The sequence below is a fragment of the Mus caroli genome, unplaced genomic scaffold (assembly GCF_978045245.1).
Source record: "Mus caroli unplaced genomic scaffold, Mus_caroli_1 scaffold_14, whole genome shotgun sequence".
NCBI classification, from domain to species: Eukaryota; Metazoa; Chordata; class Mammalia; order Rodentia; family Muridae; genus Mus; species Mus caroli.
In genome coordinates this window covers 49,834,986-49,852,506 of record NW_028227269.1, presented here as the reverse complement: position 1 = coordinate 49,852,506, position 17,521 = coordinate 49,834,986, and the positions used below count along the sequence as shown (strand labels likewise).

The following is a 17,521-nucleotide window of genomic DNA, read 5'->3' as shown; positions in this document are numbered from 1 at the left end:
TATTTAAAAAGAGTTGAATCAGGATGCAGAAGTCTGCTGGATCTGGACTCACAGTCTCCCCTGTTTTGTTTTTTAGATGTGCTTACTTTTATGGTGGAACTGAAGATTTTCTTTGTGTAATGCATGATTAAGACAATAAAGTATTTTTTCTAGTCTTCCAAAAGCCTTTTCTGATCAGTTTGCGAGTTTTGATGAGTTTTGTAAGGTTTTTGTTTTACAGACTATGAATCAGCAAATTTTTAAGATTGTACCCCAGAGCAAACATAGAGCTGTTGAAAAATAATGTATATAAAATACATATAATAAATATTAAATTGTGTACCTGTATGTTGCTCTTGGCCACATCATTTCGTGTTGAATAATAAAGTGCAATACTCTCCACAATTAAACTAGGAAATGAAGGTGCTTTCTTAGTGGAGTCCTTCAGTTTTTATGCTATTCTTTTTGGACTTTCGAGACAGGGTTTCTCTGTGTAGCCCTGGCTGTCCTAGAACTCACTCTGTAGACCAGACTGGCCTCGAACTCAGAAATCTACCTGCCTCTGCCTCCCAAGTGCTGGGTATGCTATTCTTTTTATACGTTGTTGTACTTAATGATATTCTAGTAAGGTTACAGCAGAAACACTATTAAGAATACTTTTCAGAGTAACTTTGTACCACCGGGGGTAGCTTTTTTTTTTTTTTTTTGATTTTTAATATTTTTATTACATATTTTCCTCAATTACATTTCCAATGCTATCCCAAAAGTCCCCCATAGCGCCCCCCACTTCCCTACCCACCCATTCCCATTCTTTTGGCCCTGGCATTCCCCTATATTGGGGCATATAAAGTTTGCAAGTCCAATGGGCCTCTCTTTCCATTGATGGCCGACTAGGCCATCTTTCGATACATATGCAGCTAGAGACAAGAGCTCCGGGGTTCTGGTTAGTACATCATGTTGTTCCAACAATAGGGTTGCAGATCCCTTTAGCTCCTTGGGTACTTTCTCTAGCTTCTCCACTGGGAGCCCTGTGATCCATCCAATAGCTGACTGTGAACATCCACTCCTGTGTTTGCTAGGCCCCGGCATCGTCTCACAAGAGACAGCTATATTTGGGTCCTTTCAGCAAAATCTTGCTAGTGTATGCAATGGTGTCAGCGTTTAGAAGCTGATTATGGGATGGATCCCTGGATACGGCAGTCTCTAAATGGTCCATCCTTTCATCACAGCTACGAACTTTGTCTCTGTAACTCCTTCCCTGGGTGTTTTGTTCCCAATTCTAAGAAGGTGCACAGTGTCCACACTTTGGTCTTCATTCTTCTTGAGTTTCATGCGTTTAGCAAATTGTATCTTATATCTTGGGTATCCTAAGTTTTGGGCTAATATCCACTTATCAGTGAATACATATTGTGTGAGTTCTTTTGGGGGGTAGCTTTTAAGCTATTAAAATATGGCATCCATTGTCATCCTCATTCTCCAGATTTCACAGGTGCAGTAATTTCAATAATCTGCTTAGATATCTTATTACTTTAAAATCTGAGTTTTACTTAATAGAAAGTAGTGTTGTCTTGTTTAGGTATACCTGTTTCCACAGACATGTTTATTAGCAAAGAATAAACTGCGTCATTTACTAGTAGAAAGTTGCCCTCATAAAGTTAGCTGTTTGAAAGAAAACGTTTTGGGCTGGCGAGATGGCTCAGTGGTTAAGAGCGCCGACTGCTCTTCCAGAGGTCCTGAGTTTAAATCCTAGCAACCACATGGTGGCTCACAACCATCCGTAACGAAATCTGATGCCCTTTTCTGGAGTATCTGAGGACCACTACAGTGTACTTACATATGATAAATAAATCTTTAAAATAAATCTTTAAATAAATAAATAAATAAAAGCGTTTCATGATATTAGTACTCCCTTTCTTAAAAGAAATTGTAAGTGGAATTGAATTAGACATTACAGAACTTACATGCAAAATTCTATTTGGATTCCTGCTTTAAAAATTATACATTGAGAAATTTCAAATGACTTAGTTGTGATTCAAAAAGCAAAACAAAACTAAGTCTTCAAAAATGTAAAAAGTAATTGTTGTTCCTATGGTAGTGGTTTAGTGAGTGAGAATAAGGAAAAAGCAGGGTGTTCATGTATATAACCCCAGTGCTGAGGCAAAGACCGAAGGATCCTGAGAGCTCACTGGCAAGCCAGCCTAGCCCTAACTGGTGACCTGGGTCAATGAGAGAACACTCTTTCAATTCCCACCCTCTCCCTGGAAAGCACTGGAGAAAACTGCTGCTCTGGCTTCTGCATGTAGGCAGGGGCGCGCACGCGTCAGATAGACACTAAATGGTTCCTGTTTTCTGAGCTGAAAAGTGAAAAAACTACCCGTTTGTTTTTGTTTTCTAACAAATTCCCCCAAGCTAGTTGTGTTGTGGAGTCACTGAACAGCCATTTAACTAATGCACTTATCATTGCAGTGCACAAACATCTGTCTTTACAGTGTGCTATGCACTTTACAGATAGTAGAGATTTTCAGTGATGGTAAACATAGGAAAAGACTAAAAGGTTGAAATAAAATAATGTCTTATTTTTGTCTGTTTCCATTTGTGATTTATGAAAAATAATTTGCCTCAATGTTTTAAAATTTTAATTGCATTTTAATGTTAGGGTGGTTTTCTTTTTCCTTGATGTTTAATCACTGCATCTCTCACGATTGTATTTTCTTCCCTCATTTCAAGCTTTTAAAACTTGAAAACCAGCATTCGACTCATTATAAGTTATAAAGTGAAGCAGCAGGCACTGGCAGTGTGGTTCTCATGCCTGTAATGTCAGCAGGACCCCCAGTTCAAGGTTGGCCTGGGATATGTGTGACTTTATCTCAAAAAAAGCACAGCAAAACTTCGCAAAATGAGCTAGCCTATTTGACATCCAGAAGTGCCGGCTGAAGTTGGATTGTAGTATGTCTTTTAAAAACCTCATTCTTAAAGCTGTGTGTGGTCTGTGCTTGTAAGCTCAGTATGAAGAGGATACGGCAGGAGGATGTTGAGGTTAAGGCTAGCCTGTCCTCAGTTAATGTTTTTTATTGTATATCCTTACTATTAATCCTTTGTTCACTTACAGAGACGCTGGGGTTTCATTTACTTCTAGGAGAGAACTTCTCAAGTTAGGTTAAATTAAATATTTTTATGGTAAGATTCTCCTGGTTCACAATGAGTCATTTGCAGCCTTTTGTAAGAGGGCACAAGGAATTTTTTTAAATCAAATTTTTGTATAGCTTTTGAGATATTCAAGTTCTGTCTCTTTCTCACACATAAGCCTTCTGCATGGGCTTGGCATTTACTCAAGTAAATCACGAGTCAACAACGAGTATTTTTTCCACGTCAGTTGGTAGTAAATGGATCCACAGTTGGGTAAGGAGAGGGACAGAGCCTGGTTTAGAGAAGATGGGGTGATATATCCCTGTGGTGAGGGCTCTCTGTGGTGAGCTCTAATCCATACGAGGTGGATTCTGCCTGACATGAGCTTCACAAATGTGCTAAATTTTTAATATGATACTAGTTGTATTTCTTTTGAAGTCAGTACTCCAAAGCACGCCCTAGTGGTTTCCCTGGTCATGACTGCAGTGATGCCTACATTAGGCATTTAGTATATAATTGAAAGAGAGGTTATTGCATGACTAAATTAGACTTCTCATTCCATTTAAGTTAGCAAGTGAAGCATTTTTGTCATAAAGAAAAACTTTAGGGGCTGGAGAGGTGTCTCAGTGGTTAAGAGCACTGACTGCTCTTCCAGAGGACCCAGGTTCAATTTCCCAGCACCACATGGCAGCTCAAAACTGAAATTATTGTTCCAGAGTTTCTGACATTGTCATGCAGACATACATGCAGTCAAAACACCAATGTACACTAAATAAATTTTTAAAAGGAAAAACACTAGTGTTAATAAATAGGCACTTAGTCACTAGCAGTTTTATTGCTGACAACCAGGCTATTAAGCTGTGTATTTTTCCGGTTACAATACTTGACACATCTTTTTTCAAAAAAAAAAAAAAAAAAGTTATCTGCTTAAACATTTTCTTAGTCCTTGGAGTACATGCCTGTCTATACACATAAAATTAAGGATATAAATAGAAAAATACCAGGCAGTCCTACCTTTACTCAGTGGTATTTCAGCCATCAAGTTATGAAAACACACTACAAAAGAAGCTTGATACATGATTTCCTATAATGTGTAGTTATGGCTAGTGCACATAATAACAGCTGTCTGTTCTTGGCTGGTTTTAAGAAAACATCCGCATGGGTCAAAATATTTATACTTGATCTGTGTTTAAAAGCTGTTCTGTTTTCCTTGCATGGTCAATGCAGAGTGATTAAAGAGGGAACAGTGCTTTGTGTGTAAGCGCCAGGTTCTTTTATTGAGCTGTGTAGCTTACCTATCCACTTGAATGCATATTTGAACTCCCAATGTTAATCCATGACATCTCTTCTTTCCTGAGTTTCTAAGGGCCTGATTATCAAGTCTCGGCCAATCTAAATTGTGAGCTTCACACGAATGTTCTTTTGCTTTAAACAGCTGTTGACGCATTTTTTTGACACTGGTAAGCTATAAAGTTACATAGGCATTGAGAATATAATTTGCACATTAGATCCCCTTGCATGTATTCCTTGAGTTGTCAGAGTATCAGTTATTGCTGGGATTCTAAGAAATCTCTACAAATTCCTCTAATGACATCAGAGACAATTGGTTCTAATCCTGTGAACTCTCTGGTAAAGAAAGCGTGCGACTCTTTGGGTTTAGAGGCCATATCCTTCAGGTCATCCAGAGGTGCCCAAGCCACACCAACAGAGAAGATGGTGATACCTAAAGTGGAAACATTTTAAATAAGTTAAAAATGTAGTTATATATTCCATACATTAATACATAGCTGCAGAGGAAACTGCCTGATAAATTTTTAAGTGAAATCTATGCTGAGTTTTTAGGTTAGACCACAGTCATTTTGATTATATCAAAAATAATTGGTCAAAACCAAAAGCTTTGCCATCAGCAACTGCATATTAATAATGATGAAAATACTGAGATTGTCAATCTATTCAAGACTGCACTGAACAAATGAGGAAGAGAAAGAAAATCAAGTTGATGGTTTATGAAGCCCCTGCAGCAGGCACACATGTTTGGCAGTGAGAATCCCTGCTATTGTCACTTTCAGACATCATCTTGGGGATCCTGATAACCACATTAAAGTAAAACTGGCACAGAAGATAAATGGGAAGGTTGCATTGTCTGAGGAATGGGGGCTAGAAATAATTTTGTTTGTTCTAATTCAGTCTTTGAAGTTATAGTGACAAATCCATTTTACAATCAAAAATTGTAGTAGATCTTGGAGCGGGAGAGATGGCTCAGGTAATTTGTTGCTCTTGTTCCAGACCTGTGTTCAGTTTCCAGCACCCACATAGTTCACAAACATTTAACACTCCAGTTTCAGGGCCAGTGCCCTCTCATGACTTTCATGGGCACCAGGTACACACCTGGTGCACATACATAAACACAGAAAAAATGCTCAAATGTTTTGAAAAAATTATATTGTTATTTTTAAATTGCAAGTTTTTAAAGCAATCTGGTGAATTAAAAAAAACACTCCCCTTCTTGAGCTGGGTGTTGGTGGCACATGCCTTTAATCCCAACACTTGGGCAGCAGAGGCAGGAGGAACTCTGAGTTTGATGTCAGCCTAGTCCAGAACCTGAGTTCTGGGACAGCCAGAGCTGTTACACAGAGAAACCCTGTCTTGAAAAACAAGAGCAAAACCTCCCAATGGAATTTCAGTGGAGCTTGGAAAAATTTCAGTTCGCTTAGACACCAAAGCTGGTAGACTATATAAATTCACACCGCAAGGATCCTTTCTAAAAAATGCTGACCCCTAGAATTCACAGGACCCCTTCCTTCATCCGAATACAAAGGACAGACAGCCATCTTACCTGCATCATGGGCAGCTGCAGCAGGGCCTCGGACATCATCATAGGACTGCCCATCTGTGACAATAACCAGGAAGTTTTTGTTGGGGCTGTCCCTTATGGGACCAAATACATTTCTAACAGTAAAGGCGATGGCATCACCAGTAGCTGTGCCACCACTCATGTAGCGGATGTTCGCTAGGACAGCTAGGACGTTCTCTTTGGTGTTATAGTCAGTGAAACTGAACTCAGTGCGCTGGTCATAAGTGAACTGTACAGCAGCTATCTTGGCTCCAATGTCCGAGATTTCAAATGTCTTCGCTATGTTAGAAACAAATTCTAGCATGAGGCGGAAATTGCTATCTCCAACACTGCTGGAGCCGTCAATCAGAAAGGCAATGTTCACTGAGTTGTAGCAGGTTTTGCTGCACATCATCTGTTCGTGCGTACAGAGCTTCTGCACCAGAGGCTTTACATATTTCGTAGTGCCAAACCAGTTGGGCATGTGATAGGAGAAGAAGCCATTATTCCGACACACAGCCTAATGGGAAAAGACAAAACACACCCCAAAAGATCAAAAGTTGCTTAAAGTTTGCAAAATTTTGCAAATTCTGTAGTACTGGAGAATGAACCTAGAACCTTATGCATGTGTTCCCAGGCCTTTGTTACTTTTCATTTTGAGTTAGGGGTCTTAGTTGCATAGGCTGGCCCTGAACCTGTTGCCTTGGTCTCATTGAATAGCTAGGATTACAGGTTTATTCTTCTAGGCTCATATCAAACATGTTATGTTCATTAATCTAGTTAGGGGCTTGTCGGCCCAAGATGAATCACTCCTCCCCACTAGCAAGAACCCTTGCACCTTACCTTGTCAACAAATGCAACATCTTGAACCATCCCCAGTTCTTCAGGAATGGGCTTGGCCACAGAAACTATAAAGACATTGACACCAAACTCTCTGGCCACAATGCCTGCTTCCTCGATGTCATCAGAAGGCCAACCATCAATAAACACTACCACCACTTTGGGTATTCCTTTTCTCACACCTGTGTCTGCTGTAAAGAACTTCTGAGCAGTGTGCTTCAAGGCTTTTCCTAAAAACAAGCAAACGAGCATCACTTGTAGTGGCTCAGATTCTATTCCTATTTCAGGGTAATAACGATGCCATTAAGAATTTAACTCATGGAATTCAGTTAGCAAAAAGATTATTATTATTCTTCAGACCTAGTTTTGGCCTTCACAACCCACAATGCTTCCCCTCCACCTTCCAGAAGTCTCACGGTTCCTTCAGTTAACAATACCAACAAACCACACCCACTTCTGTCATGTACTCTTGCCCCTCCTGACCTATGAGGACAGCTAGGGAACAAGGAGCCTTCCAAAGTCTGCCCCATCTTCCTTCATTGTTGATTTTTTGGATTATAAATAGGTACTTTCCTAAAGAAGTAAATGACCTATCTAATGTAAGGATTACAAATTCAGAATGATGTAGAGTTTTTGTTTTGTCTTTAAGAATTATTAGCACCAGCCATGGTGATGCACATCTTTAATGCCAGCACTTGGGAGGCAGAGGCAGGCGGATCTCTTGAGTTTGAGGCCAGTCTGGTATACAGTTCCAGGATAGCCAGGGCTACATAGAGAAATCTTGTCTCCAAAAAATCAAAAAGAAAAATCGGCTAACCCATTGGGATATTTTCCATTACAGAGAGGTGTCAGATACTGATATGCAGATCCTGCCAGAACTGAAGTGCTAGAACTGTCATGAATGGCAGCATGCAGCTTTCAGGTCTAATCTCTAAGCATCTGTGTGCTTACCTGTGTTGGAGTTACCCCCTCGGAAACCTACTTCTTTTATGGCAAACAAGACATCTTTGGCTGAAGTAAAGTTTTTCAAGTAAAATTCTATTTTGGGGTGTTCACTATAAAAATGAAAAAAGAAGGTTTTTTTTAGGAAAGGCAAATAAACAGATGACCTTAAAAAAATCTACTGGCAGAGGACCCAGATTCAATTTCCAGTAGCAACATAATGGCTAACAACCATCTAACTCACTTCCAAAGGATCTAACACCCCCTCTGACCTCTATGGGCATCAGGCACACACATGATTCAGACATACATTCAGGGGGGGCGGGAAACTCATAGAAATAAAAAGTTAAAGTCAGACCCAAGTCTTTTTAAATCACATAGTATACAGTCAACTAGGACATCGCTTCCACTCACTGGGAATGTTGCAGAAATGTAACAAGGACAGTTGCTATATTCAGCGTTTATTATATTTTGGGTGATAGCTAAGTATACGCAATTTCACTTCATACTTTCACAAGGTAGACTTATCCCAATTATTTAAAGAAACAGGCTCAGAACACTTAGATAATATGCCTAAGAAAACATGGCTGCCTTTTAAATTCAGACTCAAATGGCTCAAAAATCATTCCAAAATCTAGGTTGGAACTGGAATAACAGACTACGTATATGCAGTGTGTTAAAGCAGGTGCAGCTCTGGGCTCCGGCTTTAGTGGAAGTCTGTACGGTTGGACACCAAGTAGGTAGGAAACAATTGGATATGAGAGTACATCAGCAATCTATTGGCCTAAGTCTCTCTGGTCAAAACACATTTTATTATTTGTATGTGTATGGGTGTTTTGCTTGCATGTTATATCAGTGCACCATGTGGATACCTGATGTCTACAGAGGCCAGATGTTGGATGTCCTAGAACTGGAGTGACAGATATATGTGAGCAACCATGTGAACCTGTGTCATTTAGAAGAGGGACCAGTGCTCTTAATCGCTGAGCCATTTCCAGCCCTAAGATTAAGGATAGGGTACAAGGGAATTCATTATAAACACTACAATGTTTTTAAAATTACATTTTTTTTCTTTTATAAACAATGACATTCGCCAATCCTAGTTATGATAAAGAATTCCGGTTCTTTATATTTTGTTCATTAGAGACCATGTTGAGGACAGGTCCTGGTTCAGTCCAGGACCTGGGTTTATCCCCAGATCCCATGTAAAGAGAGCTGAGTGTAATGGCCTAGACTTGTGATCCCAGTGCTGGGAGTCAGGTCCCTGGACATGGTGGCCAGCCAGCTTAGCCTACTCAGCTTGTTCCAGGCCTATGAAATACCTATTTAAAACAAGAGAGGGCTGGTGAGATGGCTCAGTGGGTAAGAGCACTCGATTGCTCTTCCAAAGGTCCAGAGTTCAAATCCCAGCAACCACATGGTGGCTCACAACCATCCGTAATGAGATCTGGCGCCCTCTCCTGGAGTGTCTGAAGGCAGCTACAGTGTACTTACATATAATAAATAAATCTTTAAAAAAAAAAAAACAAGAGAAAGTGAATGACACCTGAAGAATAAGACCTGAGGTGGTCCTCTACCTTTTACATACACATGTATATGTATGTACCTGTGCACATAAGCCAGACATAGTAGCATGCCTGTAATCCCAGCACCTGGGAGGCAGAGGCAGACAGATCTCTGAGTTCAAGGCCACCCTGGTCTATAAAAGAAAACAAACCAAAAACAAAATAAAAAACCAGCCAACCAACCAAACAAACCAGCAAAATCAGCAGCTGAGTCAAAGAAACTTGTCTAAGTGTTTATGAAATTGATATTTCATTTTAAGTCAAAACAACAGAGAGCTCAGTGTTTTAAAGACACGGGGAAATGGCTGAATTATACTGAAAAGTTAAATAACTTCTAAGCAGAGCCAACTATAAAAAGTAACAAGCAGACTTAGAAGGCAGCGGCAGAGTGATCTCTTGCACTCGGGCCAGCCTGGTCTACAGAACAAATTCCAGGACAGCCAAGGCTACAAAGAGAAATTGAAAGCCAAGTATGCAAAGGAAAACTATAAAGCAATCTACAATGCACATTTGCCTCAAGAAAATGCTAAGGGGGAAAATACACAGGGTCCAACATTTTGGTAGCCTGAATTGTAGAAAGGGGAGCATGCGTACAGACGAACATCTTCTCAAATGCAGAAAGGAAACAACTTTATAAAGGCTTGGTCTGAGAAATGTATTTCTTTGTACCCCACTTTGGAAACCTTCTGTAAGGAACATAGCACACGGCTAAAACCCACCAATATTATTTTTACAGTCAGAAAGCACAAGAGGTCGTGTGTCAGAACATGATCCATGAATGAAGCTCTGTGAGGAGATTCTGAGAGCTTAGAAAATTCCACGTAAGCAAGACAGAGGCTGTGACCTCTGTCCCTCCATCACATGGGCTGTTCTTGGAACCTGCTTTCGTGCCTCTCCCAGGTGTAATCACAGGAGTGGGTTGTGCTTTAGATGAGCCAGCATTTTACCTGTTATTATTCAGAATGACATTTGTAAGCTGTACACCCTCATGACTGTATACAGCCTAAACTCAATGTGACATCGCCGTTGTGACTGGATACAGCTTGAACTCACAGTGAACTTTGCTCATCCGACCTTGCTTAATCCTCAGAGTGCCCTCAGATTATAAATTGTCTGATACCCTGAATAAAGTTGCCTACTGGATGACACTCTAGGCTACCTCATTCTTTTTTTTTTTTTTTTTCAGGCTCCACTCTCCCAGGTTCTCACTGTCAACTAGAGTGTAACAGCCATGCTTGGATCCCAAGGAAGGAACATAGGGCAACCAAAACAAACAAGCAAGCAAGCTAACAAACAAACCAACAAAAAGGCAGGGAACACAGTTTATGGCTTCTTCCTCTCGAAAGGAAAACCCAAGAACTGAGTGAAGCAGAGAAAGGTGTCCTTTTATGCCAATGACACACTAGCCCTGCACAGTCTACCCAGGCAGTCTTTGATGATGTCGTTGTTTGCAGTGTTGGGGATTGAGGATGATGCATGTGCATGCAAGTGCTTTCAGAGATTTTTTTTTTTTTAAAGACTGGGTCTCACTATGCAGCCCTGGCTATATAGCCCAGGCTGGTCTTGAACTCACAGAGATGAGTACCAAGCTGACATAAGGCAATTGCCTTGCCTCTGCCTGCTAAGTGCTGAGATTAAAGGTATACACCATCATGTCCAGCCATGCATAGGCATTCTTAAGTCCTGAGTTTATAGTTTGGATTGCAGCTTGTCCAGGTTTAAGTTATGTTTACTGAAATGAATATAACAGCTTGGTAAGCTGTCATCATTGAAGACATCCATAATCTCTTTAAAGTTTGTACCTGGCTTGAACGAGACCCACGTGTGGTCCTTCTGTTCCAATTCCCAACATTAGTGCCACTTTCCCAACAAAATTCTTCTGCAAATTAAATCGGCGCTGCCCAATATTGAAGCTTCCATCAATGAGAAATGCAATGTCTGCCTTACAGTCTACAGAGAGGCAGAGAAGGGCTTCGTTAGTCCCCAGAGCTTCTGAAGGACATGCCATTTCCCTGAGCACGTAGCTTACCTTTGTTGCCAGTCTTCTTCTCTGGTGTCTTCTTTAGTCTTTTACCTGAAAAGAAGGAAGCTCTTGGCAACAACACGATGCTTACACAGCAGGAACTTCCACCTGGGTGAGTCCATGGCAAGGGGTGCCATTCTTAGAAAGACCTTTAAGTTCTTTTCATGGTCTTTTGGGCTAGGAAAGCAATACTCCAACAAAGAAACACAGCAGAATGGTGGCAGGCCTATGTACTTTGTATGAATCTATCCAAGGCTTTGATATCTTAAACCAACAATTAAGGCAAGATTGGGAATACGAAGCCACATGCTTATAATGTCTTTGAATTTAAAATGGCCACTGCCAGGGTCAGAGAGATGGAGTAGCAGGCAAGAGTGCTCACGACTCTTACAGAAGACTCAGGTTTGGTTCCAGTCACTCACATTAAGCTGCTCAAGTTACAATAACCTGTAACTTAGGCTCCAAAATAGCTACTATCCTCTTTTGGTTCTTCCTTTGCCTGCACACACACGATGCACATAAATACATTCAAGCACACACGTATACACATAAAATCAATCTCTAATAAAATAAAATAAAATGGTCACTATTTTAGAAAAAGATATCCCTGGATTTTTTTTTTTTTTTTGTAGCAGACACACCGATTTCTTTCAGTCACATGACAGTGCAGAAACTAAGGGGATTTCATGAAGCAAACAGCCAGAAAGTGGTCTCTGACCAGTTTCTCCTCATGGTCCATCAAAGCAGGGAGAGATAGAAAGAACCTCCTGGAATGGCTGACTTAGGTTATAATAAAGAAGAACTGTGAAATATAAAGTAGAATACGTTCATCCATGAATACATCAGTAAATATGAGGTAGCTGCTTTGCTTCTCGTTAACATTAGTGTCCTGAAGGAAAGCATCCACAAACGCCAGGTAACAAGGGGATCAGCCCAGTGTTGCCTACCTGAAGGTGGGTGGGCTGTGGACACTGCCCGTCCTGTGGCTTCCTGGGTACTGCTTTTGCCTTCTGTAGAAATGAGAAGTTGATTGTTTTTCTCCCTCCTTTTCTAACATTAGGACATTATGAATCTAAAGTTCTACATGACAATTAAGGGAGTAATGTTCACTCAGGTATAAACATCACACTGACCCGTAGGTTTGGAGAATCAAAATGCATTCTTGATGTATTTGAAAAGCACCCAAGGCTGAACTGCCTACTTTGACAGTTAGTTCCTTGCTAAGTATCTACGCATCCAGATTGCAAACAATTCAGATTTTGGCTTCCACCGTGTAAAGTGGGATTGTTAACACTCCCAGACCCCCAAGTTTGGTTTGGGTGACTCTGTCCCATGGTTGACTTCTTAACCAACAGAATGAAAAAGGTAGGGCTAAGAAAAGCAGAGAACCCTTTTGAGGAGAGTGGAGGCGGTGTTTAGACAGGGCTGAAAACAATGAACTTGTACCTACTGGTCACAGCGAAGGACGCAGACCATCGGGAAAGCATCTGAGACTGGATGCCGTTGGCATCTACCGAGGAGTAGTTCTCTCGACCAGGAAGGCTGTAGACACGCACAGGTCCCCCTGAGGTGCCAATCACTCCCCTGCCAGGCAAGAGTCAGTTACAGCTGAGACACTACCCAATAGACAGAGCCATCTGTTGCTTACATTGGTCAAGAAAACAGCTGGGTGGCGAAGTTAGTTGCCTCAGGATGCTTGCTGCTGGCCCTTGAAGACCTGCTTACACAGAAACAAGTATGTCTGGGAAAATGACTTTATATTGTCAAACTTTTTAAAAGGGATGATAAGAATATACTGATATCCTGTTTCCTACATTTCAGAGATTCAGACTTAATAAAGAGGCATGAAATTTCTTAAAGTAGTTAACTGCATGTGCCCTTGACCTGTATTTAAAAAAAGAATCATACTCCTGCCTCTACTGTAGGATGGCATGGGATTGGATTACCAGAGTGACATCAGCAAGATATTTGATAACCCTGAGTTCAGTCTCATGTGAAAACCAGAACAAAGCTGTGTCTACTGTAAGACTTGTGGTGGAGATTAAAACGACAGGGTGTGTAGTATAAAAAACCCTACTCTATATGACACGATGAGGAATATTTTAGAATTATAGAAATGTGGCCATCACGCACTAATGCCGGGCTGGAGGAATGGCTCGGTGTTTAAGAGAGCTCGCTGCTCTTCCAGAAGCCCCAAGTTCAGTTCATAGCACTGTGAGGTAATTCACAAACACATGTAATTCCACCTTCAAACCCCCTTCAACAGTCCTCCATGGGTGCACACGCGCGCGCACACACACACAAACATTTAAAAAAAAAGTACTCTGCTCATTGTCAGAAAGTTTCCCTTGCACATTAGGTCATGCAGGAATACCCACGAAAATCTCAAAACTATGGCCAAAATTGGCACCAAGAAGAAGCAAGCAGGTAGGAGAGGGGTCCACACAGCTTAAGTTGGAAAGGAAGCAATCACAGGTGTGCCAATTGGCACCGCCACGCCCTTCCCGTGTGCTCCGGCTTACCTGTGGACAGCAGCGCCGCAGATGCTGGATACTGACGCATACACTATGTTCCCAAACACAGAGAATTCCTCAAGAGAGCAGCCTCCCGGGCAGAGAACATCTGCTTTCTCTTTTCGGATATCCAGGCCTCTGGTAAAGCAGGTGACAGGGATGGGAACTGAAGAGAAAGGGTGTGTCGTGTAAGAGCTCCCGGGCTGCTTTACGGAGGAAGTATTGCAGGGATTCTATTTATCCCCCCAATTTCTATACTTCTACCAAAACACCAACTTAAATGTTGACACCGTTTTAGATATTAGCAAGCCCAAAGGGGTTTCCAATTTAATCTAGGGCTAAGTTACTACAGACATCTAATGTGACATTGTTCCCAGTTCTTCTTCAATTTGGAAAATGTAATTGAAAAAGTACATCAGAATGAGAAAATAACGTTAGTCTTTGACCTAGAAATTAAAAAAAAAAAATCTTAATTGTGATGAACTGTTCCCAGTTATGATGACGGTACATCTGTATTGAGCCTTTGTGGAGTGTCTTCATAGCCAAATACAAACGTCTTCAGCTACCTTTCCCAGGGGGCTGTCTGGCCCATTACCTGATACAGTCAGGGCCACACAGTCCCACATTCACATAAACCAGCCAGTTAACAGGTGCCTGGATCACGTATTTTACAACTGAGGAAATGAACGTCATAGAGTTAATTAGCCTACGGAGCACTCCGCAACTCCCAAAAGCCAGGACACAAGGAAATTAGTCGTCTGCTTGCATCTGATTGTATCTCCTCCAGATCTGTCCAAAGGAAGACGGAAGGCAGCAAATACTTTTTTTTTTTTTTTAAAGAAAGCACTGCTAATATGCTTAAATCTTACAGTCAGTCGGACCAATTTAAAAATAAATAAACAAACAAACAAATAAATAAATAATGCAGCTTTGCACCCAGAGTAGCTCACGAAGCCAGCCTAGCACTCAGGAAGCTGAGGCAGACGATTGCCTTGAGTTTGAGGTTAAAGAGGGTTACAGATAAGTCCCAGCTCAGCCTGAGCTACAATGACACCGCTCAAAAATGCAAACAAGAAAGTTACTACGAAAGCTGTTAATTTGTCAAATTACCACAACCCCCCCCCCCAAATGGTAATCTGTCAATTTACTGATGATTAAGTCGGGATTAAGATCATTAAATATGACTTTCTAAACACAGGGAATTGAAGTTATCCAAGACTTTTGTAAATAGATGTTAAAAAAAAAAAAAAAAAAAAAAAGGTCTCTCCCACGCGGCAAGAAAGGGTGGTTTTACAAGTTGAGTAATTTGCCTCTGCCAAGGACCCTTGCCTGGACCACGGAAGAAAGGGGAAGACGCAAGGTGCAATATCAATTCTTCAGGCTCGGCTAAAATCCTAACTTCAAATAGGAGCCTTGCAACTCTACCAAATAACCCCAATCTTTTCCCTTTTCAGCGACGGGGGGTGGGGGTAGGTGGGAGTGGGGCGGCGACGACTCTGGAATCCAGGACCGAGGTTGCCCGGAGCTGCTAACACTTGTTTTGTTGGGCAAAGGGTACTTACCATTTCTACTTTGAAGAAAAGCAAGCGTAAGATTTTAGAAACGAAACTCTCTTACATCGCAGAAAAGACACGGAACCACACTCGGACTTCTACACGTGGAACAAACTCTTTTGAGGCTCCCAGGGAGCGATAGGAACCGACGACGCTGTTTTCCAACGGGGTTACAAGCACAAACGCACAGCACAGCAAGGTGATCGGACTAGGTGGGACCAGGATGTGAGCAGCCCTCCTCTGTGGGCTGGGACCAAACAGTTGTCCCCAGCCCGGAAAACAACGGAGTAACTCGGGACGAATGGTCCCGGGGCTAGATGGCGTGCTCCCGGGAAGGAGGCACGGACCGACCCCGGGGACCCTGGCGTGGAAAAACAAGTAAGCCCGGGGGCTGCGCTGGAGATGGGTGAGGGCGAGTCTCCGCCTCTGCAGCCCGGCATCCCTCCGCAGGTCCCTAGCCTGCGGGAACTGACCCTGTCCTCCCCACCTCCCTCCTCCCGCACCTAACTCACCCGCTCCCTCGGCGCGCACGAGCCGGGGCAGCAGCAACAGCAGCCACGCACCTGCGGAGAGAGGACAGCGAGGTGGTGGCTTCAGCCTCCGCCCGAGCGAGAGGGCGAGGGGTAGGGCGTGGGAGTGTACCCACCGAGGCAGAGAGCAGGGATCCAGGACGAGGGCATGGCGAGGATCTCCGTGGACCTGCGGGAGAGTGAGGAGTGAGCGATGTTCGCCGAGGATCGCACGGCCCTGCGCTCCTCGGAAGCCGGCGACGGCGGGAGAACCCGGCCGCTGCAGTTCGAGCAGCTCCAGACGCGCTGTGCCACCTCGGACCAGCGTCGGGGGACGCCAGGACACACAGGCAGAGGCACAGACCCTACGCACCTTCCCGGGTCCCGCACCTGCGTGGGATCTGCCCGGCTACACCCGAGTGCGGCAAGCGCGGCTCCGTGGCCGCTATAAAGACAGGCGGCGCGCATGAGCACTGTGCGGGGGGCGCCAGCGGGGGCTAGGAGCGGTCCCCAGCCCTCCCCCCCAGCCCCCGTAGGGCGGTCGCCCGCCAGCTCCTCCCTTGCCCCCCCCCCGACGGTCCCCGGGGGAGGCCAGCGCACTGGCGCCTCTCCCTGCGGTGTGGGGGTTCTCTGGGGAGGCGTGAAGGTCGCCAGTGGCGTCCGGGGACTTGATGGGAAAAGGCGTCTGAGCGCGCTTGGGGACACGCCTAGGGACACTTAGTGCGTGCAGGGTACTGGACAGAGACGGTCTTAGGAGCCGCCTTGAGGGAATTGAGGGGCCCCTCCTCAAGTCGCAGCAGGGTGCAGAGCAGCCAAGCCACCTGGTTCTGAGAACAAAACTTCCCAGCTTTGTGCCCCGTGGGGAACAGTGCCTACTTTTAAAGTAAAACCAAGCAGTGTTTGATAAATGTTATGGAATTTAGGGGCTCGGCCTCTGGACTTATTTTCAGGTGGAAAACGGTTTTCCCTGATGGGTCATTTGTCGAAAAGAGTAGGTCCATTGTAGAGTGCCCCTAACCTCCAGACAATATTTACATTTTCTTTTTTTCTTCCTCTTTCTCCAGATTAGGAAAGATTCCTTGTCTGTGTTTCTAGTCTCAAATCTGGTGATTCTATAGAACTTTAGATTTGGTAGTATGTGCTCTGCACTTCAATTATAGTAACTTTTCATGATGGGCATAGAGAAAGAACAAAACACATAGGGTGTGTTCATGACAGACCTGCAAGGTAGCAGAGGCATTCCAGACCTGGACAGCCCCTGCTTTAGGTTTTTGTTGTTGTTGTTTTGGTTTTGGTTTTTTGAGCCATGGTTTTAAGGTAGTCTAAGATGACTTTGAATTCATTATATCCTGCCTTAGCCTTCCGCAGTGCCACGGATGGACCAGTCACACCTGGTTACAATACCTGTTTTAAATCTAGCTTTATTCAGCTATAATTTATGTCATAGAATCCATCCATTTAAAGGACAGGATTCAGTGACTTCTAGTAAGTTTATGATCCTCACCATAGATCAATTTCAGAATATTCAATCACATCCAAAATGATGCCTCCTGGTGAAGAGCCGGCAGGCCCTTTCCTCTCCACCACATGACCTCAGCAGTCCACTTCCTCTCCCTATAGACTTGGATATTATGTATG

General features: G+C 43.0%; 1 protein-coding gene across 2 annotated transcripts; it reads right to left on the bottom strand.

Annotated features, from left to right (window-relative positions):
- Positions 1–3,907: 3,907 nt before the first annotated feature.
- Coch (cochlin) lies at positions 3,908–16,361 on the bottom strand. 2 transcript variants are annotated; one of them, XM_029484718.2, is made up of 12 exons: positions 16,257–16,337; positions 16,021–16,073; positions 15,887–15,937; positions 13,831–13,987; positions 12,759–12,892; positions 12,256–12,318; positions 11,315–11,359; positions 11,088–11,235; positions 7,730–7,833; positions 6,782–7,008; positions 5,942–6,458; positions 3,908–4,828 (listed from the first exon to the last, which is right to left on the bottom strand). In XM_029484718.2, exons 2-12 carry the CDS (start codon positions 16,052–16,054, stop codon positions 4,653–4,655), a joined length of 1,656 nt encoding a protein of 551 aa, XP_029340578.1. In that variant the 5' UTR covers positions 16,055–16,073; positions 16,257–16,337; the 3' UTR covers positions 3,908–4,652. The 2 variants fall into 2 exon arrangements, with proteins under 2 accessions (XP_029340578.1, XP_021035382.1); XM_021179723.3 differs by having other exon boundaries at positions 3,909–4,828; positions 16,274–16,361.
- Between the last annotated feature and the right edge of the window lie 1,160 nt (positions 16,362–17,521).